We start from the raw sequence: 27825 nt of genomic DNA, 5'->3' as shown, positions 1-27825 counted from the left end.
TTTCCCTAATCTATCTTCTTTCAAATCTTTACCAGGAGTTTGGATAAAACTGTGAACATGGATTGTGATTATTAATGGTGACGACGTAGGTTGGAACTGGTTTGTTTGGAGTTCTTCAGAATTCGAAACTATTTGTTTTACACTTCAGTATTCTGTTAATGATCATGAAAGGGACATCAGTGATACCATTGTAACACTTACAATGGCACAGAAATGTGAGTTGGCAGTACCAAGATTAGAAAACTGAGATAAGTGTTGTGTACTAAGATAAAACTGGAGACTGATTGATGTAAAATAAGTGGAGGGACTTATGAGGGACTATTAAAACGGCAGATGTTCTTTGGTACAACAAAGTGAAATATTGTGCACCTTGGAGTCGATAACTTCAGGATTTCATTCGTATTTAGGTATGCAGCAGAGAACTGACACAGTTACCAAATTGACAGTACCTTAAAGAAATAGGTCATGCTTGGGCAATCTCCAAATATAAAAGCTGTAAAGAGACTTGAAGGGATTCACTGACTTGTCATTAAAGGCTCACTGATAATTTGAAGTGCTTACAGGGGAAGAGAACTGGGTTTAAAGATGCAATACTAGGCGAATGCTGTACAGATAAATTAAAACTGTTTACAAGATTTTCTTCATGTGTTTCAGCATGTGGGGCAAATGTGGGTCAGGAACTTACATCCAGCAGTCACCCAGCAGTAATTTACAAAGTGCAAACTAAGCAACCACTTTGCAGAACACCTACGTTCTGTCTGCAAAAATGATTCTGAGCTTCAAGGTGGCTGCCATTTCAACACAAAACTATGCTTCCTGGCTAGCATCTCTGTTTTGTGTTTGCTGCAGTGCTCCAGTGAAGCTCAGCACGAGCTGGACGTACAGCACCTCATTTTCCTCTTGGAAAGCCTGCAGCCTTCTGGGCTCAGTATTGAGTTCAATAACTTTAGGGCCAGAGCACATCCCTTGTGTCTTCCCCCCAATCTCTACATGCCTTGTCATCACATGGGCTGTGATCTATTGTCAGATACTAATGGCCCCCATTAGCAGCTACTCATTCTCCCAGACTGACTTTTACCTTTTCCTTTGCCCGACTGCTTTTCTCCCTCTCTGGGATCCACCTATCATTTACGCCTCCCCCATGTCTCACTCCTTCTTTTGACCTTTTCCTACCTACAATCAGTTCTGAAGAAGAGTCACTGAACCTGGAATATTATACTGCTATCTCTTCGCAGTTGCTGCTAGACCTGGTTAATTTTTCCAGAAAATTCTTGTTTCAGATTTCCAGCATCCACAATTCTCTGATGAAGGGTCTAGGCCCGAAACGTCAGCTTTTGTGCTCCTGAGATGCTGCTTGGCCTGCTGTGTTCATCCAGCCTCACATTTGATTATCTCCACAATTCTTTGTTTTTTTTTGTTTCACATTTGAAGTATGTGTTAACTTCTCAGCACCTTTTTTAAGGAAGGATGTTAAAGCCATGGACAGAGCTCAAAGGAGATTTACTAGAATGGTATCAGGAATGTGGGACTTTAGATACAGGGAAAGAATAGAGAAATTACGCTTATTCTCCTTGAAGCAGAGAAGATTAAGAGGTGACCTTACTGAGGTGTTCAAAATTGTGAACAGTTCTATTTATTTATTTACGAAAGGTTGCAAGGAGAGGCTTGGAAACTATAGACTGGTGAGTCTGATATCAGTGGTGGTTAAGTTGTTGGAGGGGAATTCTGAAGGATATGAGTTATACGTGTTTGGAGAGGCCAGGGCAGCTTAGGGATGGTCACTTTGGCTTTGTGTGTGGGAAATCATGAGTTACACACTTGTTTGAGTTTTTTGAGGATGTGACCAAGAAGATAGAGTGGAAGACATTATCTACACCGATTTTAGTAAGGTCTTTCTCAAGGTTCTGCATGGTAGACTGGTTTGTAAAGTTGGACCACATGGGATTCAGGGAGAGCTTGCCACTTGGACATTAAATTGGCTTGACGGTAGGAGACAGAGTTTGGTGGTGGAGGGTTGTTTTTCGGACTGGGGATCTGAGCCCAGTGATGTTCCAAAAGGGATTGGTGCTGTGTCCACTGTTGTTTTTCATTTATATAAATGATTTGGTTGGGAATATAGAAAACATGGTTAGTAAGTTAGCGGATGACACCAAAATTAGTGGTACAATAGGCAGTGAGGAAGGTTATCTAAAATTACAAAGAAATCTTGGTCAATTGGGCCAATGAGCTGAGGAGTGGCAGATGGAGTTTAATTTAGATAAATGCGAGGTGTTGCAATTTCTGTAAAATGAACAGAGGCAAGACTTACAGAATTAATGGTAAGGCCCTGGATAGTGTTGTGGAACAGACAAACCGAGGGGTTCAGATATACAGTTCATTGAAAGTTTTGTCAGAATTAGACAGTGATAAAGAAGGCATTTGGCACTCTTGCCTTCTTTGCTCAGACCACCGAATATAGGAGTTGGGATGTCATGCTGCGGTTCTACAGGAAGTTGGTGAGCCCACGTTTGGAGACTGTGTATTGTACTGGTCATCTTGCTATAGGAAAGTTATTACTAAATTGGTGAGGATGCAGAAAAAACTTACAAGGGTGTTACTGTGACTGGATGGATTGAGTTGTAAGGAGATGCTGGATAAGATGTGACTTCTTTCACAGGAACGTGGGAGGTTGAGGGGCAACCATGCAGAGGTCACCCTATAAAATTAAGAGGAGCCTGGACAAGGCAAATAGCAAAGGTCTTTTCGTTAGTTGGGGGATTTCAAAACTAATGGGTATAATTTTAAATCTTTCCCCTCTCACCTTAAAAGGAACCTGAGGAGCAACTTTTTCACACAGAGGGCGGTTTGTATGTGGACTTACCAGAGATGGAAAGGAATCTCAAATAGTTTCCTTGAAACTGAAGGAGCATTTTTTTTATGCTTGGGTATTTTGTTTCCTTCAGGGACGAATGTTATCAGATGTCAGGGCACCAATGCATGATATAAAATGAGCAATCACAAATCTGCTGCTCCTTTATTGCCTTTATCCCTGTAAAATTTGATGGATTATTGAAAGTGCTGTAAAAAGCAGTTTCATTTGATTTGTAGAGGTACATTCTCAGAGGCATCAACAAATGATACCTTTTTAAAGTTGAGAGAAAATTTCAAATTGTTTCCTTTATCAGAAATAAAGGTTGAAAATATACCAGCATATCTGATGTCAATCGAGTGTGCATTGAGATCTACGCACACTATAATGAGGGGATTTCAATATCTCTAGATTACGGTATGAAATTATGGGAATTGTCAAATAAATGAGCTGAGGGGTGTGCTTGCACTAGATTTGAACTAGATTTGCAAAGGCGAAGTCATGTTCACATAACGAAGCAAACTGATATGTCCAAATAAAAGCAAAATATTGCAGATGCTGAAAATTTGAAACAAATGCAGAGAATGATGAAGAAACTCAGCAAGTCTGACAGCACCTATGGAGAGAAATGTGGAATGTTTCTCTCTTCATAGATGCTGTGAGACTTGCTCAGTTTCTTCAGCATTCTGTGTTTGATAAGTCCAAAGGTACATTTCTCTGATGCAACAACGGTCAAGAGCATCACTGATCCGTAAAACAGACTATTCGCTAGCATCACAAAGGAAAGCAGAATCACTAGAAGTTCAGCCATTCTTTAACTGACTCTTGATTTTCTGTTTCGTGAGTTATAGAATTGTAAAGTCAGACGGCATGGAAACAGACCCTTCGATCCAACCATTCCATGCCAACCATAATCCCAAACTAAGCTAGTCCCATCTGCCTGCATTTGGCCCATACACTTCCAAAACTTTTCTATTCATGAAGTTCTGGAAATGACTTTTAAACATTGTAACTGTACCCGCATCCACCACTTTCTCTGTAAGTTCATTCGACACACAAACCACTCTCTGTGTAAAATAATTGTCCCCATGTTTTTTTAAATCTGTCTCCTCTCATGTTAAGAAAATGCCCCCTAGTCTCAAAATCCTCTACAAAAACAAAGTTGCTGGCAACATCTGTGAAGTAGAAAACAGAGTTAACATTTCGGGCCCAGTGAACCTTCCTCAGAACTGATGGTGGCTGGGAAAACGTCAGTTTATATACAGAAAATAGGGAGGTGGGTGGGTTAGGGAGTAAACAATAAGATAGAGCCCAAAGAGAGAGTAGGACTGTTGGACAGACAAAGGAGTTGCTAATTATCAGGCTGGGAGGGTGAGTCATTGTTAATGGGGACTGTTAGTGACTAACAACAGTGGGTGTGTAGTGGCAGGCTGGTGTGTGGGCTGGGAGCCTGGGACATGGGAGAGCTTATACCTTAAAATTATTGAACTCAGTATTGATTCCAGAGGGCTGTAGGGTCCCCACGTGGAAAATGAGGTAATGTTCCTCCAGTTTGCATTGAGCTTCACTGGAACACTGCAGCAAGCCAAAGATAGTGATGTTGGCCGGGGAGCAAGGTGTACATTGAAGTGCCAGGCAACAGGTATTTCTGGTACTTTTCTGCGAGCAGAACGTAGATGTTCTGTGAAGCAGTTGCCAAGTCTACACTTCATTTCGCCAATGTAGAGGAGGCCACATTGTGAGCAGCGAATGCAGTAGACTAGATTCTTGGAAGTGCGGGTGAAGTGTTGTTCTAAAGTATGTTTGGGCCCTTGATTTCTGGGGAGGGAGGAGGTAAATGCGTAGGTGTTGCACCTTTGTCGGTTACAGGAGAAGGTGCTGTAGGGCTGTGGGGACGTGTTGGGGGTGATGGAAGTGTGGACCAATGTGTCCCAGAGGGAACAGTGCCTGTGCAAGATGGACAAGGGAGGGGAGGGCAATATGTGTCTGGTGGTGGCATCTTGCTGGAGCTGGCGGAAATAGCATCTGATGATCTTCTGGATGTGGATGTTGGTGGGATGGTAGGTAAGTATGAGGAAAAATCCTCTACTCTAGAGAAAAGACACCAAACATTCACCTTATCTATACCCCTCATGATTTTACAAAGCTTTATAAGGTCACCTCTCAACCTCTTACACTCCAATGAAAGAAGTCCCAGCCTGTCCAGCCTCTCCTTATAACTCAAACCATCCATTCCCAGCAACATCCTGGTAAATCTCTTCTGAACCCTTTCCAGCTTAATAATACCCTTCCTATAACAGGGCAACTAGAACTGGATGCAGTACCCCAGAAGAGGCCCCACCAACACCCTGTGCAACCTCAATATGACATTCCAACTCCACTTTGATTAGAGATAATGGGAACTGCAGATGTTGGAGAATCCAAGATAACAAAGTGTGGAGCTGGATGAACACAGGCCAAGCAGCATCTCAGGAGTACAAAAGCTGACGTTTCGGGTCTAGGCCGAAACACTAGCTTTTGTACTCCTGAGATGCTGCTTGGCCTGCTGTGTTCATCCAGCTCCACATTTTGTTATGCAGTTTGACTAGTTACTTTCATTTGCCATTGGTACAAGAGATCTGCAACCAACAGTCAATTGAAACCCCATAGGTGTGTCTTGCTCCGCTCTAACCGACTGAGCTCAGACTAACTTTCAAGTGAATTTAAAGTGATTGTAGCAGCAGAATGGAAACCAAACCTGTTCCGCTTCGTTTGGCTTCTGGGCGCAAATTATTATTTTCATGTATTTAGTTTTGGAATGTGGGCATCGTGGAAATACCTTTGCTTAATTCTCATGAATTCTCCTTGAGAAGATCTGTTTTCTTGAACCCTATGGTGTTGGAACTCACACATGCACGTTCGGAAGGGGGATCTAGATTTTGATCCCATAACAGTGAAGGAATGGCTGGTACAGTTTCAAGCCAGGTTGATGTATGGCTTATCCTGATGTAGCCATTTATTTTAAAATTTATTCTCCTGTGGGACATGGTCACATTGTTTGCCCATCCATAGTTGCCATTGAAAAGTTGGTCGTGAGCAGCTTTCTTGAACCACTGCAGTCTATGTGCTCTGTGTAGACCTACAGTGCTGTTCAGGAGAGAATGGCTGATGCGGTTATAATTGTGGTCCGATCAGAACTTTGATGGTGGATTTACAGTGATGATAATGTTGTTAAATGCCAAGGGCTGATTGTTGTGTTTTGTCTCAGGGTTAGGATATCAATATGCCATTATGAGACATTCTCATAATACTATCACCACATTCTAGTATGTGACTTGAGGGTACAATATAAAGATTTCTTACTCCATCATACCTGTCACTACTTGAAACAGGACACTACTGAATGTATGCTTTTTCATTGTAAACTACTATCTTAATATATGCCAGGACATGTATGTGCCTGAAGAACATAGCATTTGTAGATATTGAGAGTCTTGACAGGTTTCATGTGGTAAAAATGGTTCCTTTTGTGCGAGAATGTAAAATTTGTGATCACAGTTTAAATATAAGGGCTCACCCATTTAAAACAGATGGGAATTAGTTTTTCTCAGAGGGCTATTAGTCTTTGTAACTTTCCTCCACAAAGTCAGTAGAAGCAGAATCTTTGAGCTAGTATTAAGGCAGAAATGAATAGATTCTTGGTAAGCAAAGGTGAAATGATATGGGGAAACCCTAGCAGCGACAGGACAAGGTCCTTCCTTAACTCGTCCACAGGTAGGTAGACCTCCATGCAGGTAATATAGTGGCATGTTGGGTGGATAGGCTGCAGATACTTAATTGGCTCCCTTTACCTGCTAACCTGCCCATGATGGTGGGAAAATCAGGCCATAATCCGAGGCTTTGGGATTAAAACCGAGCATTGTATTAGTCTGTTTGAACACAAAAATGAACAATGAGCAAGAATGGTTGAACTTCCATATTTTTGCAGTGAATTCCTATAGATGAGATAGTTGACCTCCAGTAAACACAACCATATTCCTTTGTGTTCAGTAAGACTGCTACCTGTGGAAAATTTCCTCACTGATTCTTATTGAGTTCAGTTTGCTAGTGCTCCTTGAGCTCATATTTGGTCAAGTGCTACCTTGAAGTCAGAGGCAGGCACTTTCAACTTGTCACCAGAATACAGTTACTTTTTAAAATTTATTCAGGAGATGTAGGTGTCGCTGGATAGACCAACCATTTATTCTCCATCCCTGGTTTCCCAGAGGGCAGTTAAGAATTTTTTCCATGTTTAGGACCAAAGCTCTAATGAGATCAGGAACTGAGTGGACCTGGTGAAATCTGTACTAAGCAACTATGTGCAGGTTATTAGTGAGTAGGTTGTGCTTGATAGCACTTTATTTATTTATTTTAAAATCTATTTTCCTATTTGACTTGCTCAGAGATGTTACTAGGCATCTCTAGAGCAGATGGGACTTGAACCTGTGTCTCCCAGTGCAGGAAGGGACACTATCATTGCTTCACTAAAGGGTCCTTTTGATAATACTTAAAGGCACTCCCAACACTTCACTGATGGTTGAAAATTGGTTGAATGGTGTGGTAATTGGCTGAAAGAGATATTGGGAACTGCAGATACTGGATAATTCGAGATAACAAAGTGTGGAGCTGGATGAACACAGCAGGCCAAGCAGCATCTTAGGAGCATAAAAACTGACGTTTCGGGCCTAGACCCTTCATCAGAAAAGGGGGATGGGGAGAGGGTTCTGAAATAAATAGGGAGAGGGGGGAGGCGGATCAAAGATGGATAGAGGAGAAGATAGGTGGAGTGGAGAGTATAGGTGTGGAGGTAGAGGTGGGATAGGTCAGTCTGGAGAGGCGGACAGGTCAAGGATGCGGGATGAGGTTAGTAGGTAGGAACGGGAGGTGCAGCTTGAGGAGGAGGGGATAGGTGAGAGGAAGAACAGGTTGGAGAGGTGGGGATGAGCTGGGCTGGTTTTGGGATGCAGTATGGGGAGGGGAGGTTTTGAAGCTGGTGAAATCCACATTGTTACCATTGGGCTGCAGGGTTCCCAAGCGGAATATGAGTTGCTGTTCCTGCAACCTTCGGGCAGCATCATTATGGCACTGCAGGAGGCCCAGGATGGACATATCATCTAAGGAATGGGAGGGGGAGTTAACATGGTTTGCGACTGGGAGGTGCATTGTTTATTGCAAACCGAGCGTAGGTGTTCTGCAAAGCGACCCCCAAGCCTCCACTTGGTTTCCCCATTGTAGAGGAAGCCACAACAGGTACAGCAGATGCAGTATACCACATGAGCAGATGTGCAGATGAACATCTGCTTGATGTGGAAAGTCATCTTGGGGTCTGTGATGGGGTGAGGCAGGATGTGCGGGGTGCACCAGTTCCAAGAAGCCATCTTATGAGTCTGAGCTCATCCGACTGCTTTTCTTTCTTCTTTTCTCACTTTTTTCTCTTTCTTTTAGCTTTTTTTTCCCGTTTTTTTTCGTTTTACTTACCTTCTGGAGGGAGCTTGGTCATGGAGACAGTGGTGGTGAAGGCAGCAGCTGGGGTCTGGAGTGAGGACTTTGACGTTGGGCCACAATGTGGTTGGTGTGGCCCGGGCAGAACCCTGGTGGTCAACAACATCACACATGTGGCTAGGGGCCTGGAGTGGAATTAGAGCATGACTATGACAGCATGAGGCAAGGTACTTGGTAAATTTGGATGGCAGTCAGCAGTAGGACAGCAGTGTGGAGGTGCAGTATTGAGAGATTGAGTCCTCATGGGGAAGGCCCAGTGTGGAGCAACTGTAGGCCCATGGCTAAAGAAGACCTGTAATTTGGAACTTCTAACTTTTATTTCTTATTTACAATTTTATACTGACATCAACTGTAATGTCGAACTTTTAACTCATTTATTTTTCTACTTTTTAACCCTTAAGGACCTTTTGTACCTTGGTCCCATGTACCTAAGATGGTGCTATGAATGGCGATATTGTAAACTGTTCACTATATTCCTGAATCCCTGTACTTGAATATATGGAAAATAAAACCTAATTCTAATTCTATACCAAGAGACAGCACTGGTTCAAAAAAGTAGCTCATCACCATTTTCTCAAGGGCAGCTAAAGTGGGCAATAAATGCTATCCCAACCAGCAAATCCCACATCCTCTGAATTAATTAAAAATAAAACTGTTACTTCATATTGCGTAGAGCAAATCTAATTAGATGAAGACTGTTTCTTGTGATGATGCTACCCTCAGGAGGAGGCTGGGATGGGTCATCTATATGCGATTGATTGCTGAAGGCTGTTGCAAATACTCAACCATGCCTTTAGCCCATGCTCCACCGTCGTTGGTGTGGTGGAAGTTTGTGAAGCCTCTTTTTCCCGTTAGTTCCTGTTTGGATGTGACAGGACTGAAGAGTCTTGAACTGGTTCATGGTTGTGGGATTGCTTGACTGTCTGTAATATCTTGCCTCTGTTGTTTAGCTTTCAGGTAGTTCTTGAGTTGCAACTTCACTGGTCCAATCTACCAGACCAGTGGTTTCATCCTCTCTTGGTTTATCGATGATCACTCTTTTTGTCCCTGTATTACAGTATTACACTTTAAAAGTACTCCATGAACCGTAAAGCACTTTGAGACAACTGGCAGTTGTGAGAAGTGCTATATAAATGTGACTCTTAAATGAAGAATGTCATCTGAGTAAGACTTCAAAGAATTGCTGGTGCCTGTACAACCATATGCCAGAAAAGTCTCATTAAAAGGGAGGTTGGATTTCTGTAGCATATTTTGCACCTTTAGGAATCCCAACACAATATGTAGCTAATACAGTACCATTTGAAGTGGAGTCAGTAGGGTAATATAGGAAACAGCAATTTGCATCAGTAAGATCTCAGAAATTTAACATGGTAATGATTGTGTTAGCTATTTTTTAATGGTGATGGGTATACATCGACCTTGTGGTTTTCCACCTTGATTTTGAAATAAGGTCATGGGATCTTTTACAGCTATTTGACAGGGTAGAGAGACCGTCAGTTTAATATTTTATCTTAAAGACGTTATCTCCAATAGTACATCAGTTTTATTGCGAAGTTTATATTATAAAGCCTCTGGAGCGATGGCTGATTGAAAAGACGATAGAGTTACCCACTGAGTCACAATTGAAGCTTCACATAATGATTTACGAAGGGTATTTTTTGCTCTGTATTGTCACAAACACTGAAATAGATGAATAAATAGGAAAGATTGATAGGTGTCAGAGGACATCTGATTTACAGATGCTGCTTTCAGTCTTGTGTTAGCATGAGAAACATAGGCTGCAATCTTTATTAAAATTGTACTTCATGCTCACTAATTGCTGTGACCAAATCATTTCATCCTAGTCCTGAAACACTAGATGTTTTTCCTGAAAAATGTTCTAATTATCATGTGATGCTGCTCCTGGCAATTTATTTAATGCAAGACAACAAAGTGTGGAGCTGGATGAACACAGCAGGCCAAACAGCATCTTGGGAGCACAAAAGATCCTTTTCTGATGAAGAGTCTCGGCCTGAAAAGCCAGCTTTTGTGCTCCTAAGATGCTGCTTGGCCTGCTGTGTTCATCCAGCTCCACACTTTGTTATCTCGGATTTTCCAGCATCTGCAGTCCCCATTATCTCTGAATTTATTTAATGCAGTTTTTTTTAAGAAAAGAGGCATAATTTGAAATGTGTGTACCTTACAGTTTCAGTTCTAAACTCTATTTTAACTTTCTGCGTTTTTCAGTTCTTTTCATTCATTGAAGTGTTCTTGTTGAGTAGAACAATTTCCTTGAATTTCATTGGATTTGATCTCCATCATGTGGAAGTTTTAATAGTAGTTAACTTGCTTGAATAAATCCCTGTCCTGTGCTGAATATTTATTAAAATGGTGCAGATAAAAATAGATATAAATGTGTTTGCTTAAAATAGAACAAAGGGGACGTTAAACAAGTGCTTGATGTGGTACTATACAGTGATTTTATTGCTATCATTAAGAGCAACCCAAGAACATCACACTACAGAATAGTAGTGAAGCACTCCTAATTAAGCATAGCTAATTAAGCACGGGGCTATTTCCAAGATACACTTGATTATAATCATGTTTTGTTTTGGAAAAACTATTTAAATATTGTTTAGAAAAGTGCAGTTTTGGATGATGGATAATTTTATATTTTGTGTCATTTCTGATTCAGAGAAGAGTGACAATATTACTTAGTATTTGTAGCCAGTCACCCACCATCTCACTCATTCATCTACCTGAATACCCACTTCACTCATTTACCCATCCGGTCACTGATCACTAATTCACTGATCCATTCATCAACCAACACTCATTCATTAAAAGACTGGACCATTAATATTTACCAGAATATGGAAATTACCATCATTAAAGGGGGCAGGTGCTGCCCTGTCTCTGCTTCACCAGGTGAGTTAACATTTCGGGTCCAGTGACCCCCTTCTTCAGACTGTTAGCAGCTAGGAAAGGATAATATATATGCTGAAGACAGGGAGTGAAGTTGGGGTATAGGAGTAAGCGAATAAGTGGACAGAGAGCCCATAGGGAGAGAGAGACAGGCAGACAGTGCCCCCACAAAGCTTAGAAGAAACTGGAAGAACAGGATCTCATTTTCTGCTTGGGGCCTCCGCAGTCTCTAGGACTCAACATTGAGTTATTGACTTGAGAGCGTGATTCCCTCCTTCCATGTTTTTTACCCACTCCCACACCCTTGTCCTGTCATGACATAAGTTGCTTTTGGTACAGGCAACTCATTTCCACCTATTTAGGATCCCATTATCAGCTTTTCTTTCTCCTTGCATCACAGTATCCATCTGTTTCTCTGGCTAACTGTCTTTGTCTCTCTTTGGTCCCATCTCCACAAAATCACTTACTTGTTCCCTCACCACCTGTCTTTAGCATATACACCACTTTTTCCTTGCTACTGAGGAGAAAAGCTACTTCTGCTTTCTCTCTGTAGATACTGCCAGACCTGTTGAGCTTCTGAGCAATTTCAGTTTTTGTTTCTGCTCATTTATGTGTTGGCTGCAACTGGAATGTCCTCGAACACGCATAAAGTAGTGCTGTGACGTGAAAATGTTTTGGGCAGAATTGATACCACTGGACGATTTGAACCTGGCTTTTGTTCTGTAAATCCCCTCCAGAGGAAATGTTTTCACTACATGTATGCCATGAAACCCTGTATTATTTAGAGGCCTTTATCTAGCCACACCTCAATCTTCCCTTTGCCAAAGGAAATGTTGTCGGGTCCTGTTGGATAAACGTTTCAGTTCTGGCATAATTCTAGTATTTTTTTAAACCTTCTCCAGTGATTTTCATTATACTCCAAGGGTGGTCTTATCAAGGTCTATATATAAGTAATATAACTTCTCTGTCTTTTAATTCTATACCTCCTGAAGTGAATTGAGCCTCTTTTGAGACAGAGTTCTATTTGTATGGCTGTTAAAAATATTGTCACCAATTTTTCCACTCTCAGCATCTTCACTCAGCAACTTCTGAAAGTTGTTGATTTCAACCTCTATCTTGGTTCAACTCTGTCCTCTTTCACTGCCCTTTCAGCCTTCCCTCTTTTCCGCTTTAGATTTAAGATTTCGTGTGCGGTTCATGGGCTTGTCTCTGGATAATTTTTATTTAGGACCTCAAATCCTCAATTTTACCTTAAAGGAGTCATTTTAAACATAATTGCCTTTCTCCATTAATTAGCTAGTAAAACTAATCTGTTTTAAAATGACAATAATTGGCATTAAGGTGCTGATTACAACATTCAGACAGAAACACAATGGGGTTGTTTTAACATTGCCTGATAGTGGAATATGAGCTATACCTGTTATGAGTGTGCTGCCAGTATTGTATGACTGTTGATTATCAATCTAGTTGAAGTCAATATATTATACTGTTGCTGAAATAATCCTGAATGGTTCTGGTGGTTAAGGCATAAAAATGTCATCTATGACATGTAACTAGTGAGGATTCAACAATATGCATAGGAATTGGGTTAGGTGATTCAGCTCAAGCCTATCCTGTCATTCAGTTAGATCATGATTGACCTTAACCTAACATAACTTCATTACACACTTAGTTCCAAAATCCTTTATCCTTTTTATAAAACATAAATTTGTTGGTGTCAATTCTAAAATTTTTCAGTTGACTTCACAACCTTTTTAGATGGTGGGCAAAAGAGTCCGGATTTCCACAACAGTTTTGAGTGAAGAAATGCTTTTAACATAACTCCTGAACAACCTAGTTCTACTTTTAAGAGGATCATTTATCTCATCTTCTGCTATCAAGTCATATGACCATCTTAAATAATACAAATAGATCATCTCTGAATTTTCTATATTCATGGGAACTCTTTTAAGCACAGTATGAGTCTGGTGAATTTGCGCTGCACCGCCTTCTTTCAGAGGTAGTGTTAAGAACTGAGGTGACTGCAGTAGTCCAGACTGGACCAAGTCAGAACTCTTTGTCATAGAGTCAAATGCCAGCATTCCGTTAGCTTTTTATAGCACATTTCCTGCACATTAGCTTTTAGAGATTTGTGTCTCAGGCATCTCAACTTCTCAGCTCGTCTGCAACTCCTAGTTTCTCACCTTTTGGAGAACATTTTGATTTCTCTTAGGTAAGGAGTAAATGATCTCACATTGGATTTCAAATGCCAAACATTTATGCGCTTACTTAATGTATTCTAGTCTCTTTGCAACTTACTGCTCCTGTCGACAGTGCTGTCAGAACAATTGGCCCAGGTTTTCCAATGGCCAGATAATTGTTTTGCAGCATAGAAGGGCATTAGGAATCCCTGACATAACAGCCTCCAAGGGACCCAGGAAATGATTCCAAAAATATCCATTTGAATCAAGAATTCAGAGGGCTCCTTTGAAGTTAAATACATAGTTACTCAGGAGGAAGTAGGTTATTAAAAAGCTAGTCTATCTTGTAAGTAACTATTAAACTGATTGCCCTTAATGAACTGATGTGTCCCAATGTACATCTCCTCAAGACCCCTTACACCCCTCAGACCTGGACCCAACATGCTTCTCTTTCCCTGGGATTTGACAGCCCCCAGTGTACCCTCAGAATCCGATACACTTCCACCACCAGATCTGACAGCTGTCCCCTCAGGACCGTGGACAAGGAGAGCATGTGAGTAGTCCTTATGCATTGTGCCCTGAGATGCTGTTGCATGGTAAGTAACATGAAAACTCCTCTTCATGGTGAGCTGAAATTACCAGGTAACCGCTGTGACTACAATGTTGAGAATCCTCAGCATCTGGTTTGCTCATGCCATTTGGTAATGTAGGAAGTGAAGTGTGTGCAGTTAATAAGACCATTAACAAGCAATTATTCTCCTTAAGAAACAACTCGCTTTTGCCTAGGGAGAATCTCACCTTGACGTCCAGTTAAATGTTACCTAAAAGATGTAGTGAGTTGTTCCTGATGTCATGATCAGCCTTACTGGACTTCTCAAATATTCTGCCTCATTTTTCACCGCAGCCCATGTTGTCCAGGCCACTGTAAGATTCCACCCATTATTTTGTTTTTAAACCACTGAACTGATCAAAAGAACTAGAACTATTTCCTCATTATCATGCAGTTTATTTGTGTCACATACCAGCTGTTATTGTTGTGCTTTAATTTTGAAACTCAGCTGTTTAATTAAACTTAATGAAACTTGAGAGACTTACTGGGTCTCGACACATATGCTAGAAAGTAAGATCCAGGATATTCCTGATGATGAAATGTGACTCGGCAAATCCCATCTTAGACGAAATGTCGTTTTAATAGATAAACATATTTATGTGTATCTATCTAAATATGTATATATCTGTATATCTGGAATCACTCAGTGTGTCTGCTGGCATCTGTGGAGAGATAAATTAGAACATAGAACATAGAACATTACAGCACAGTACAGGCCCTTCGGCCCTCGATGTTGTGCCGACCTGTCATACCGATCTGAAGCCCATCTAACCTACACTATTCCATGTACATCCATATGCTTATCCAATGACGACTTAAATGTACCTAAAGTTGGCGAATCTACTACCGAATTGTTAATGTTTCAGGTCAGTGACCCTCTGTCAGAAGCTGTAAGACCTGCTCAATGTTTCCAGCATTTTATGTTGATACTTGAAGTTTTCAGCACCTGTTTTGAGGCAGGTGGGGAAAGTGTCAAAGCCTATCTGAAGCACTGATGTCACAGCTTGCCATTGGAAGATGCTACCCAACCCTAGAGAAGGCTCAAGAGCTAACTGGCCCATTCCTGCTCTTAATCCCTCATGTTCCGATGTTTCAGGCAACAGGCTTAGACCACAATGTGTCGGAGGCCTAGAGTCTGAGCAGAAAATTCTGGTTCCACATCTGACAATAGACCTTAAGTGCTTTTGAACCCATTCCCAGCTCTAGGCACAGGATGGTCCTGGCATGAATTCCCATGCTTAGCACTCACTACCATCCAGGGTGGTTGAGAGGCAAACACCATTTACAAAAATCAATTCTAAGAAATTTGAAATAAATACATAAATGCTCAAGTTAGTTACCATAAAAAAAATGCAGATCATTTTTTTGGGTACGTGAGAATTTCCACTGAGGTACTTTTATTTTCATCAATCTTCCTGAGAGTGAATGTATAGATAATGGTGGTTGTTGTTTGTGTTGACATGATGAGCGCTGTGAGTTCATAACTGATCTGTATGTCTTCGTTCAGATTTGTTTCAGACTTGATGACTGAGGAAGAACAGGAAACTAACCAGTTTTTGAAGGACTGCGCTGAAGACCCCACTCTACGCGAACAGATGCCACTCCTTGCCCGTACCTTCCAGAATCGTCGTCAGTTGGTGGAGGATGACACAATGCTGTTGTCTGATGATATTTTCATCATTGAACCAGTGGTTAGTGCTTAAAATGGTTTACAGATAGAAATATGCTTCTGAGGGCAGTGGTGCAAATGTGTTTACATTTGTACATTAGAGGTGGATTATTTTGTTCTAACTAGAAGCCATATGGAATGAAACATTTTCCATTTCAGGGACCCAGCATCAGTGAGCTGCTTTTACAAGAATAGGACGTTGTGCTCTACAGTTAAAACATCCCTATTCTGCCTGAGATTTAGTACTTAACCCAATTCTGAAAGAAACCCCCATGCCCGCACAGGGTGACATTCTTTATGAGCTGTCTATTGTCTTTGGCAAGGCTTTGGCAGCCCCAACATGGCCGTTAGCACGAGGCCATCAGCTCCTGCCTTCTGCTAACTCTCATCACCAAGATCTCTTCCTCGTCAATTAGGGTATCTAAAGGTAAAACAGCATCACCAGAGTGATACAGCTGAGTTGCAGAGTGGAGACCCAGGAATCGAGTTCCAAACACTGTGCTTTGAAAAATCACCCCCCAAGGACTATCATGAAGCCTCTTAGCATGATCCTGTGTTGAACATGTAAAGTTTAAAGTACATATTTAGTACAAATCTGACAGGTCCAAACAATCTATTCATGAAATGCTCTGAGCCATCAGCAGCAGTGTTATATATCATGGCAATCTGTAATCTATGATTCACTCCTCTATCGTAATCAATACAGATTATTAATCCTGGTCCTGTGGGAAAGATTGATTTATGAGTAGAATTGGAAGCCTGAAAATGAGCTTCCAACCTGGTGAACCTGTATTACAGGATTATGTTGGTGCTAAATAATAAAAGTAACAACTGTGTTAAGCAGTGTTAAGCTATCCAAAGCAACAGTTAGGGCACATATTCTGCAACCCTACCATATCCAATCGGAAATGCTAGTGGACAGTTAAGCAACTAACGGGATAAGATGTTCTCATGAACATCCCCCTCCTCAGACATGGCAGAGTACAACACATGATTACAAATGCTAAGACTGAAGCTCTAGCATCAAATTGGCATGAAGTGCCAAATGGATGATGCTCCCCAGTTTTCTCTTAAAGTATCACTATTACAGATTTCAGTCTTCAGAGAATTTGATTCATTCTTCATCACATAAAAATCAGTTGACTGTACTGTATATAAGCTCAGGCATCGAAAACCTCCTGATTGTATTCCAAAAGATCTGTAATCCAGAATTACCTGCACTCTTAACTAACATGTTCCACCGTATCTAAAAAATTGGGGGAAATTCAGTTTGACCAATTACTGCTGTATCAGGTTATTCCTAATCATTAGCTAAACAATGTAAGGTGTTGTCAACAGTTCTAGGCCTAGGAAGCTGAAGGCAGAATTATCACTGATGGAATGAAGGAAATTGATGATGCATGTGAGACCAGAATTGGAGGAGGAACTCAGAGGTCACAGGGGATCATGAGGCTGGAGGAGGTAAAACAGCCAGGTAGAGGTGAGATTGTGGTGAAATTTGAACATATCTGCCCACCTAGAAGCACAGACTGAACAGTTGTTCCAGGTTTCCATTTTCCACAGCACATACTTTCGAAGCTCAGATGTGAAGGTTAGATATTTCAGTGGGGAATAGAATGAAGTAAATTGGTATATATTCTCTAGAGTATTGAAAAATGAGAACATTGTACATTTACCTTGCCATTGAGAGTTGACCTGTAAGGAATCCATGTGCAGTGCTGTCTGTACGCAATATTGTAAGTCTGCTGTGGGTCTGCAAACTGTACATACAATTAATAAGCTGTTATTAGACGATTATAATTAACAAGTCTAAAATGAAAATGTCTAAAATTCTTAGGGGTCTTGAAAGAATAAAGGCCGGAAAGCAGTTTCCCCTGTTTGAAGAATCTAGAACTAAGGTGACTGTTTCAGGATATGGGGTCAGCCAGTTAGGAATGAGCTAAGAAATCTCTTTATCAGAAAGTTAGGGATTTTTATCCAGGGAACAGTGGATTTTCTCTGTCATTGAAAAGCTCCAGACAGAAACCATTGTTCTTCTTGTCATAAAGTGAATCAAGGCCTAGGGGGAACAGTGTGAGAATGTGGAGTTGAGGTGCAAGATCAGCCGTGACCTTGCGGCAAAGGGTCAAATATCCAACTAGATGGTGCTGAACGACAGTGCTTCCAGAAAACGGGAAGAAAAATGAAAAAAAAACAGTTATTAACAGAACGAAGCACCATCTTAGAAATAAGCTTCTAGCTCTCACAAGAATTCATGAAGCTCTTTAAGAAAGCACCATCTCATCCATCAAAGGTGCCGTGGCCCTTCTAGCTAGTCTTCAAAGAGAAAACATCCCTCACAGTAGAGTCAGCGGAAGAAAGGCATTTATGATTGGAGGCAAAGTGAAGAAGGCAGAGCATTCTGGAAGACACATTCCGTGTGGACTTTGAGAGACTAAGTTTTAATATTTTTTTTCTTACTACTTCAGTTGTATAAGTGAGATTTGCTTTTATTGGAATAGCATATCAGTAGAATTTTGTTCAGTTAGGGAATTGTTATGGGGGAATTGTTCAGTTTGTTAGTGGTTTTGTTAATTTGTTCACTGTTAGTGTTAAATAAATAAATTGTTACTTATAATTTGAATATCATTTAGTCGCCCTTCTTTGTAACATGTGGGTGTCATTGTCTGAGCAGCAGTTATTGCCCATCCCTAATTGCCCAGAGGACAGTTAAGAGTCAACCACATTGTTGAGACCTGGAGTCATATGTAGGCCAGACCAGGTAAGGATAGCAGTTTCCTTTCCCAAAGGAAATTAGTGAACGAGATGGACTTTTCCAGCATTCGGCAATGGATCCATGTTCATTATTAGACTCTTAATTCCAGATTCTTTTCTAAATTAAATTCAGATTCCCCTGTCTCATGGTGGGATTCAAACCCAGGTCCCCAGAACATTACCTGGATCTTTGGTTTAACAGTCCAGTGATAATACTACTAAGCCATTACTTAGCCTGCGTGCATGACATAACCTGGAAGCACTATTTTTTCTAAAATTCACCTTCAACAAGTTGCGTCTTGGAGGAATAATAATGACACCATGTGTAAATGAGAAGCTTAATGCCTGTTTTCAACTTTCTCAAAGAACTTGATCAGTAATAAACTGGGCGCACAAGTACCTACCTACTCAGGAAGACCCAGCAGTCTCTGTGACCTGAGCATCAGCTGTCTGCTAACAATCAGCTCTTTGAAAACATTTTTAAAAGAATCTTCCCATGGTTCTGGGAAGAGCAGCAGTAATCCCATGATTCTTTAGTCGTCACAATCTTCCCTTGTGCCCCTTTGCTAGCTGTATCACTTCATGCTTCCCAGAACTTCCCTCTGGTGCTACTCCCGTGAAGCAGGCTTATTCATATCCATCTGTAAGAACAGTCTGTGGAGGCCTCATGCAAAAGTGGAGGGGTAGTTCATGATTCCAGAGGAGGAGCATGCTGTATTAATTGTCACAGTTCGTTGAAGGATTAGACCAAACCCATCTGTTTTGCCTTCTGCAGCCAGATGGATTACCGACACTAATTATTATGGTTGTTATTAATAAAATGATTAATGGCTACTAGGGTGGAGGACCAGAAGGCGAGTGATTCAGTCTTGTGAATCTGTATCAGACAAGGAGTCAAAAGTTTTCAGGAAAGAATGGAAAAAGAAATTGAAGAGAAAAACTTGTGGGAAAAGGTGGGTATATGGCTCCTAGTGTGCATGGTGCTGAGCAGTGGAAATTAGCGAGCCCCCTGGTACAGCTTGTGGTCTGTCCTGAGTTAGTTATCTCAACCAAAGGGGATTATGTGGGAGAAATATAGTTGCTCCTAGTTTTCTGAAGCTTGGCAGAGAAAATAATAAGAAATATTATTGCACGACACTTGGAGAAGGAAAACATGGGCTGTTATATTTGACTGAAACAAGTATAGCAGGTTGACTATAAAAATCAGATACTTAGCTGTTAGTAAATGTGAGGAAATGCCATTATCTCCTGTAATTGATAGGCAGCATTTTCAAAACATCTGTGCGTGAAACTGTTCACTGGCAGCTCACCTTTCAAGCCTAATCACAACCACATGATAACGGAGAAGATGAATATTAATAAATGGAGAAAGTCTGCAGAAAGGTACAGAACATCCATGTTCTGATCCCATGTTCAGGGAAGGCAAATGGAATATTGGCCTTTGTTTAAAAGGAAATAGGGTATGGAAGTAGGCAGAGTTTGCAAAAACTGTACGAAACACTGATAGGACAAAAGTTGGAATACTGTGCACAGTTTTGGTTCCCTAATCTAAGGAAAGATACACTGGCATTGGAGGCAGTCCAAAGATAGTTCACTTGGCTGATTGCAGGTGTGGAGGGACTGTCTAATGAGGAAAGGTTGAATAGTTTATGCCTGTACTCATTGCAATATAGAAGAATGTGAGGAGACCTTATTGAAACATAGATTCTTAGGGGACGCAACATGGTTGATGTGAAAACGTTGCTTCCCCTTATGGGAAAATCTAGGACCAGAGGACATAATCTCAGAATAGGGAATGGCACATTAAAGACAGAGATGAGGAGGACTTTCATAGAATATAAAACAGTACTGCACAGGAAAATGCCCTTCGGCCCACCATGTCTGTGCTGACCATCCTAAACTAATCTCATCTGCGGCACATGGTCTGTATCTCTCTGTTTGTTGCCTGTTCCTGTATCTATCTAAACTTTGCTAAAATATCTGCTTCTACCACTTCCTCTGGCAGTGTGTTCCAGACACCTACTGCCCTCTGTGTCAAACACTTGCGTTGCACATCTCCCTTTAATGTTTTCATCCTTACCCTAAATTGATGCATGTAGGATTTGACATTTCTACCCTGGAAAAATGACTCCAACTATCCATCTTATCCACACCTCATAATTTTACTTAATTATGTCAGGTTGCCCCTCAGCCTCTGACGCTTTAGCGAAAGCAATCCAAGTTTATCCAACCTCTCCTTGTACTAATACACTCCAATCCAGGCAACACTCTGGTAAATCTCTTTTATACCCTCTCCAAGACCTCCATATCTTTCTTCTAGCATAGCGACCAAAACTACACACAATATTCCAAATGTGGCCTATTAGAGTCTTATCTGGCTGCAACATTATTTGCCAACTTTTATGCACAAAGCCCCATCTGATGAACGCAAGCATGCCTTACGCTTTCTTTACTACCTTATCCATCATTGTTGCCCTTATCAGGAAGCTGTGGACGTGGATCCCAAGATTGCCCGATATATCAATGCTCCGAAGGGTTCTGCATTCACTATACATTTTCCTCTTGCATTTGACCTCACAGAATACATCACCTGACATTTGTCCAGATTAAACTCCATTTTCCATTACTGCACGTAACTTTTCAACTGATCTATATCCTGCTGTATCCTTTGATAACCTTCCTCACTATCCACTACTCCAGCAATTTTTGTGTTGTCCGCAAACTTATTAATTAGACCTCTAGCATTTTCGTCTAATTCATTTATATATAATTACAAACTGGTCCTTGTGGAGCATCACTAGCCATAGACCTACAGTCACAAAATCACATCTCCCCCATACCCTCTGTCTTCTACGACCTATTTTGTACCAAACTTTCCAACTTGCCATGGATCCCTTGTACTTAATCTTCTAGACCAGCCTACCATGAGGGACCTTGTTAAAATGCTTTAGTAGAGTTCACGTAGATAACATTCACTGTCCTACCTCATCAAATATCTTTGTCATTTCCTCAAAAAAACTCAGTCAAGGTTTTGGAGTAGATTTGTAGCTCGGGTTGTGGGTGTTGAGGTTGTGTTTTGGTTCGCTGAGCTGGTTTCTTGTTTTGCAGACATTTTGCCATCGTGCTTGGTAACATCGTCAGTGCAGCCTCCGATGAAGCGTCAGTATGTTTTCCTGCCTGGTTTTTAAACCTTGGGGTCCGTTGAGATGGATTGCCTCACTCTGGGGTTCCTTTGTAGTGGAATGTTTATGGGGTTGAGATCGATGTGTTTGTTAACGGCATGCTTCATAGAGTGCCATGCTTCTAGGAATTCTCGTGCCTGTCTCTGCCTAGTCTGTTCCAGGATCTTGGTGTTGTCCCAGTGGTGGTTCTCCTTGTCCATGTGGTTTGCGATAAGTGAGTATTGGTCGTGTCTTTTGGTGCCATTTGGTGTTCATGTATTCTTGTTGACGCCTCATGCGAATGTTACCAAGCATGGTGATGAAATGTCTCTGAAGCAAGAAACCAGCTAGGCGAGCCAAATAACAACCCCAAAACTCAATCAAGTTTGTGAGACAAGAACTCCCCGGCACAAAACCATGAGGACGATCTCTAATAAGTCCATTATTTCCCAACTGTGGGTAAATCATGTCCCTGCGAATCTTCTCTGATAATTTCCCTCACTCTGATGTGGGGCACATAGGCCTATACTTTCCTAGGTTATCACGTTGTCGTTCTTAAACAAAGGAACAACACTGGTTGTTCTTCAGTCTTCTGGGACCTCGTCTGTGGCTTAAAAGGATATAAAGATCTTTGTGAAGGCTCCAGTAATCTCCTCCCTTGCCTCCTTCAGTGTCCTGGAATAGATCCCATCAGGCCCTGGGGACTTAAATAACCTTAATATTTTTCAATTTCAACCCCCAACTTCTCCTCTTTAATTTCAGCATACCCCAGAATATTAATGTAGGAACATAAAAATTAGGAGCGCGAGTAGGTATTTCTGCCCTTCAAGTCCACTCTGCAGAAATACCTACTTGCGCTCCTAATTCTTATGTTCCAATATGATTGTGACTGATCCAGGTCTCATCTTCACTTTCCTGCCTGCTCCCCATAGCCAATTATCCAATTTTTCATCAGAAATGTTACCTTTTTTGTCTTGAATCTGTTAATTGATTTTGCCTCCACTGCAGTCTGGGGAAGCGAGTTCCATAGATTCACCACCCTGTGAGAGAAGTAGTTTCTCCTCATCTTAGTTTTGAACCTACTTCCTCTCACTGTATACCTATCACCTCTTGTTTGAGATTGTCCTACAAGGAGGAACATCTGTTCAACGTCCACCTCATTAATTCCCATTAACATTTTGTGTACCTCAATCAGATCCCCCCCTCAATATTCTGAACTCTAGAGGGTAAAAGCCCAAGCTATGACAACCCTTTCATCCCTGAAATAAATCTGGTGAACCTCCCCTGAACTGCCTCCAATGCCACCACATCCTTCCTCAAGTAAGGAGACTAAACTGGACACAATATTCCAGGCATGGTCTCACCACCGGTTTTAAAATCTATTTTCAAGTGTCCGCCCTTCATTATTCTTACCATTATCCAGTTCCTTCTCCTCGGTGAATACTGATGTGAAGTACTCAGTAAGGATCTCACCAAAATCCTCTGGCTCCATGCATAAATTCCCTCCTTTTTCCTTGAGTGCACTTACCCCTTCCCTCATTACCCCCTTGCTCCTAATTTAATCATAACATATTTTGGGATTCTCCTTAATCCTGCTTTCCAAGTTCATTTTGTGGTCTCTTCTAGCCTTCCCAATTTCTTGTTAATTTTTTTCTGCTTCCCTTATATTCCTCAAGGGCTTTGTTTGATTTCAGTTTCCTAAACCTTACCTATGCTTCCTTTTTGACTAAACTTTCAATGACTCTTGTCATCCAACACTCCTCAATCTTGTCATCCTTATCTTTCATCCTCAGAGGAACATGCTGGTCCTAAACTTTGATCAACTGGCCTTTAAAAGATTCCCACATGTCAGATGTGGATTTACCCTCAAACAGCTGCCCTCAATCTAATTTCTCCAGTCCCTGCCTAATACTTTTGTAATTAGCCTTACCCAATTTACCACTTTCACAGATGTACCAGTCTTATCCTTCCTTTAATAGCTTAAAATTTACAGAATTATGATCACTGTATCCAAAATTTTTGTCACCTAGCCAAGCTCATTCCCCAGTGCAAGGTCAAGGATGGCCTCTCCTTCAGTTGGACTATATACATTTTGGTTCAAGAAATCTTCCTGGATGCACCTCACCTGAGCTTCTGGTACTAAGGGAGTCTCAGTCAGTGTTGTTTTTATACCTTTCCATGATCTGCTTACATATCTGTTCCTCTCTCCCCTGCTTGCTTTGGGGACGCCTGTAATATAACCCCAGCATAGCTTTTGCATCTTTTCTATTCCTGTGTTCTACCCATATTGCCTTATTGATTCGCCTTCCAAGATGTCCTTTCTTAGTGCAACTGTGACATTTTTCTTCGATAGTAATGCAACTCCTCCTTCCCTTTTACTCCCCTCTCTTTTGTGTATGAAATATCTATATCCTGGAACGATGAGCTGCTATTTCTCTCCTTTTCTAAACCTTCTGTCATATCTGAGGGTTATGCTTCTTGGATAATGAGAGAAATTTTTAACCAGTAAGGGAATTAAGTTTGCAGAGAAGAGGCAGAAAAGTGGAATTGATGATTGTTAGATCAGTTATGATCTCATTGAATAGCAGAATGGTATCCTTCTGCTCCTATATCTTATGTGCTTATGGTTAAGCTGCATAGGTCATTGATCAAGATCGAGTAGAATTGAAAGTAAAGAAAATGAGAGGCAGAAAAGGAGATGTGAAACTAAGGCAATCACTGTTTTTCCTATCTTTTTTGGCATGCTGGAAAAACTGCTCTTGCAGAATGACTTAACCTGGCTCAAATGATATGCGTAGAATTTTTGACAGCGCTGACTTAGAATAGCTGTTGTAGGAAAAGATTAATTGTGCTGACACATTGCTTACTTAATGGCATTGCTGCTCCTGAAAGTTAGCTGTCTGTCACAACCCTCTGCAGCAGTGTAATGGTTCCAAGCTTGTCGGACTGTTTGACTACTTGCACCTCTATTGCTTTTAAAATGTGTGTGACATATTTTTGCATTTCACAAAACTTCATTGTGAATTTCTCGATTGGACCTTAGTTGAAAACCTAAATTTGATCAGTGAACAGCATGATATGCTAGTATTGGGCTACCTTTTAGCTTCTGTTGTAGTCCTTACTCTCCTGAAACTTTTCTTCTGTCGCAATCAGTGATTAAACACCTCATGAAGCAGACATTGTTCTTTTTGTTTGCAAGTTTTTCCCTCTTTTCTTGTATTGGTATCAGTTTTGACTTAGTGATAGCATTCTGTTAAATCAGAAGACCATGATTATAGACACACTTTGTAACTTGAATACTCAGTCAGGTTGACATGTAAGTGCTACCTTCACAGAAAATCTGTCTTCCAGAGGAAGAGTTAAACCAATTCTCTGTTTTCCCTCACTGATGAACACAACTATCAGACACACTTTGAAAAAGAACAGAAAAGGTTCTTCTAGTGTTTCTGCTAACATTTAATTCTCAATGAATATTGCTAAAAATAATTTTGTTGATATTATTACTGTTTATGGGATTCTGTTATATGAAACAGTTGCTTCCTTTCCCTAAATAATAATTGTGACTTCTCTGCAAAAGTTCAGTTGTTTATGAAGTAAATTGGAAGTTGTTATTGTGAAGTCAAAGGCTTCAAAGTTTGGCTGTGTAGTTTCAGTAAAACTCATACTGTTTTGTACCAAAATGGCCTCCCTCCATGCTGCGCACATATTTTTCTGACAAGCCCTATGCTACTTGGGTAAGAACTACATGGCAAGATTTAAGGGTGTTTACTGTAAGTACACTGAGTAGATCGGTCATTGTGTAACAGTCATTTTTGACCTTGATGCTCCACCTGATAATCTCACTTTAACATGCAGAGCTGAAAATGCATTCAGCACAGGAATATTCCATCAAAGGTCTTGGCTCTGACTTCAGGTGGCTGGTCATATTATTGTGTCTACCCATGGATGCCTTGGCCCATCCCTCATGATATATGGAATAAGAAGAAAACTGAGCAAAGTTTGGACAAAAGAGGGCAAACTATTTGAAGAGGCACGAGGAACAAATGAAAGGCTTCCAGTTGGAGGCCTTTCAATGTATGATCTTCTGAAAGGGGGAAGTAAAATAATGACAATTCCGGTAGTGCTGGGTTCTGAGGGGAATGGAAGGTATTATTGCAGTGGAACTTGCATTAGTGGAGCTGCGAGTGCAACAAAATAGTCAGTTTGATCTGCTCAAGAGAGTGTTTCGAGGGCAAGGCTGGATAGGCAGAGGGCAAAGGAAGTTTATTTTGTATCTTTTCATGGGACAAGTGACACAGTGGAAGATGATGTTTTTGAGAGAACATGAGACATTTGGACACCATTCAGACTGCTGCATCCTGACCTGGCACCTAGAAATATTGAGCTCTCCCTTGTGAATCATCTGGAGGTCGTCCAGTCAGAATGTTTGTGAGACCAACAACCCCTCAATTTAGGCCAAAAAGTCATCAGTAATATTGGTGTAGTAGTGCTGGTCAAAGTACTTGCTGCCATAGGACAGGGTTATGGCTAGTGACCAAGGCAGAACAATAAAATCTATGCACATGCTTCATCACACAATTGAGCTTCATGAAATTCCTGCAGTTTCCTCTCTTTGGCTGGCAACTATTGAGTGTCTAAGGCCATGAAGTACTCAACTGCTTGGAAAAAATGTTTAATCTTTCTGCTACTTTGATTGAGGTTAAAATAAAAGTCTGATATTTCTTTTGCAGTATTCTAGCTGTGTTATTAGCATCAATTACAGTTGGAACGGCTGAATTCTATGTAATTATGTGATTTCCTTTGTGATAAGTCAACAATGGCTTGAGGTCAGGTTTAATCTTAAGTGAAAGGTGTCAGACAAAGTCTGAGAATTTTGTGCACAAGTTGTTGCAAACGATTCAATTTCAGTGACGGCGTAATGGTTTGTAAGAGCACTGCTGTGCCCTTGCTCAGCCTGTCTAGGACCTTCTGTATTTAAGAATGCTGTTGAACAGGATTAACAGAATTCATTATTCACCTGAGTTTTTGTCTCCTGAGTTGCTCTCCAGGTGTGAGATTACTCTGAGGTATGTTTGAAGGTAGTGGAGCCTTGAATGAGGCAGGAGCGTGCCTCCTTCCTGATGCTCCCTGATCAAACTCAGGATGGTTTAAGTGATGGATGCCTCTCCAGGTAAGTGCGTAGCTGCCTTGTAATCCTCCAAGAGAGCAAGGTCACACATCTCCCACTGGTTTTCCACCTGTTGGTTGAAGCTCTTGCCATACATGTTAAATTCCACCCTTTATGGCACAGTATTGTGCTCACTTGGCTATTGCCATCAAGTCAGGGGATTAACCTCACTTCAATGAAGAGTACAGCATTACAGGTCAACATCAGTATCAAGTTTACGTAAAAATGGGGTGTCAACATGGTGAAGCTGTAAGACAGAACTGTGTGGATCCTGAACGTGGAAGGCCCATGCTTTATACAGAAGTAAACAACCCCACAACCAACAGATCAGATCAAAGCTCTATAGGCCTGTCACACCCATTTGAACCACTTGAAGACACCCCAACCATCACCCTAAACATCAACTGTCACACCACAGATGCACAGCAGGAGCGATGTGTACCGTCCACAAGATGCACTCAAAAACTCAATTGCGTTCTTTTGATAGCTCATTCCAAAACAGTGATCTCTATCACTTAGAATGACAAGGGCAGCAGACTAATGGGTCCCGCCCCTTTCAAATTCCCTCCAAGCCATGCCTGACTTGGAAGTGTATCATCCTTCCTTTACTGTCACTGGGTCAAAATCCTAGAATTCCCATTGTATGTACATTGTGAGGTACCTACCCCATATAGTCCATTGTATTTCAGAAAGTTGGCTCCTCTCAAAAGACAGTCATGAATCGGCAATAAATGCTGACCTTGTCTGTGATGCTTACAATCTACAAATGCAGAAGTACTATGAGCCAAAGAATCAAATATGCATGAAAAGCCAAAAATTACCAGTAAAATACAGAAATTGGATCATGTATTTTCGTAAGTTCTTTCAGCTGCCAACTTGTTATCTCTACTAATTTTAATACTAGAAACAATTTGTAATTTGCCAATTTACAAGATCTGTACTATGACACAAACCATAGAAATTACAAATTGATACACTTGACAAAATCAGCAAATTTTAGAAGCTCCAGTTA

The 27825-nt window shown here is 41.0% G+C and overlaps 1 protein-coding gene across 1 annotated transcript in view; it reads left to right on the top strand.

Moving 5' to 3' along the window:
• hydin (HYDIN axonemal central pair apparatus protein) overlaps positions 1-27825 on the top strand; it is a 654146-nt gene that overhangs the window by 179166 nt on the left and 447155 nt on the right. Inside the window, exon 9 of the mRNA XM_059651568.1 lies at positions 15570-15753. Within this exon, the coding sequence (XP_059507551.1) occupies positions 15570-15753 (184 nt within the window). The remainder of the gene's footprint in view (positions 1-15569; positions 15754-27825) is intronic.

Source organism: Stegostoma tigrinum, chromosome 16 (assembly GCF_030684315.1).
Source record: "Stegostoma tigrinum isolate sSteTig4 chromosome 16, sSteTig4.hap1, whole genome shotgun sequence".
NCBI lineage: Eukaryota > Metazoa > Chordata > Chondrichthyes > Orectolobiformes > Stegostomatidae > Stegostoma > Stegostoma tigrinum.
The sequence above is the reverse complement of the archived record's forward strand: the minus strand, read 5'-3'. Positions and strand labels throughout refer to the sequence as shown.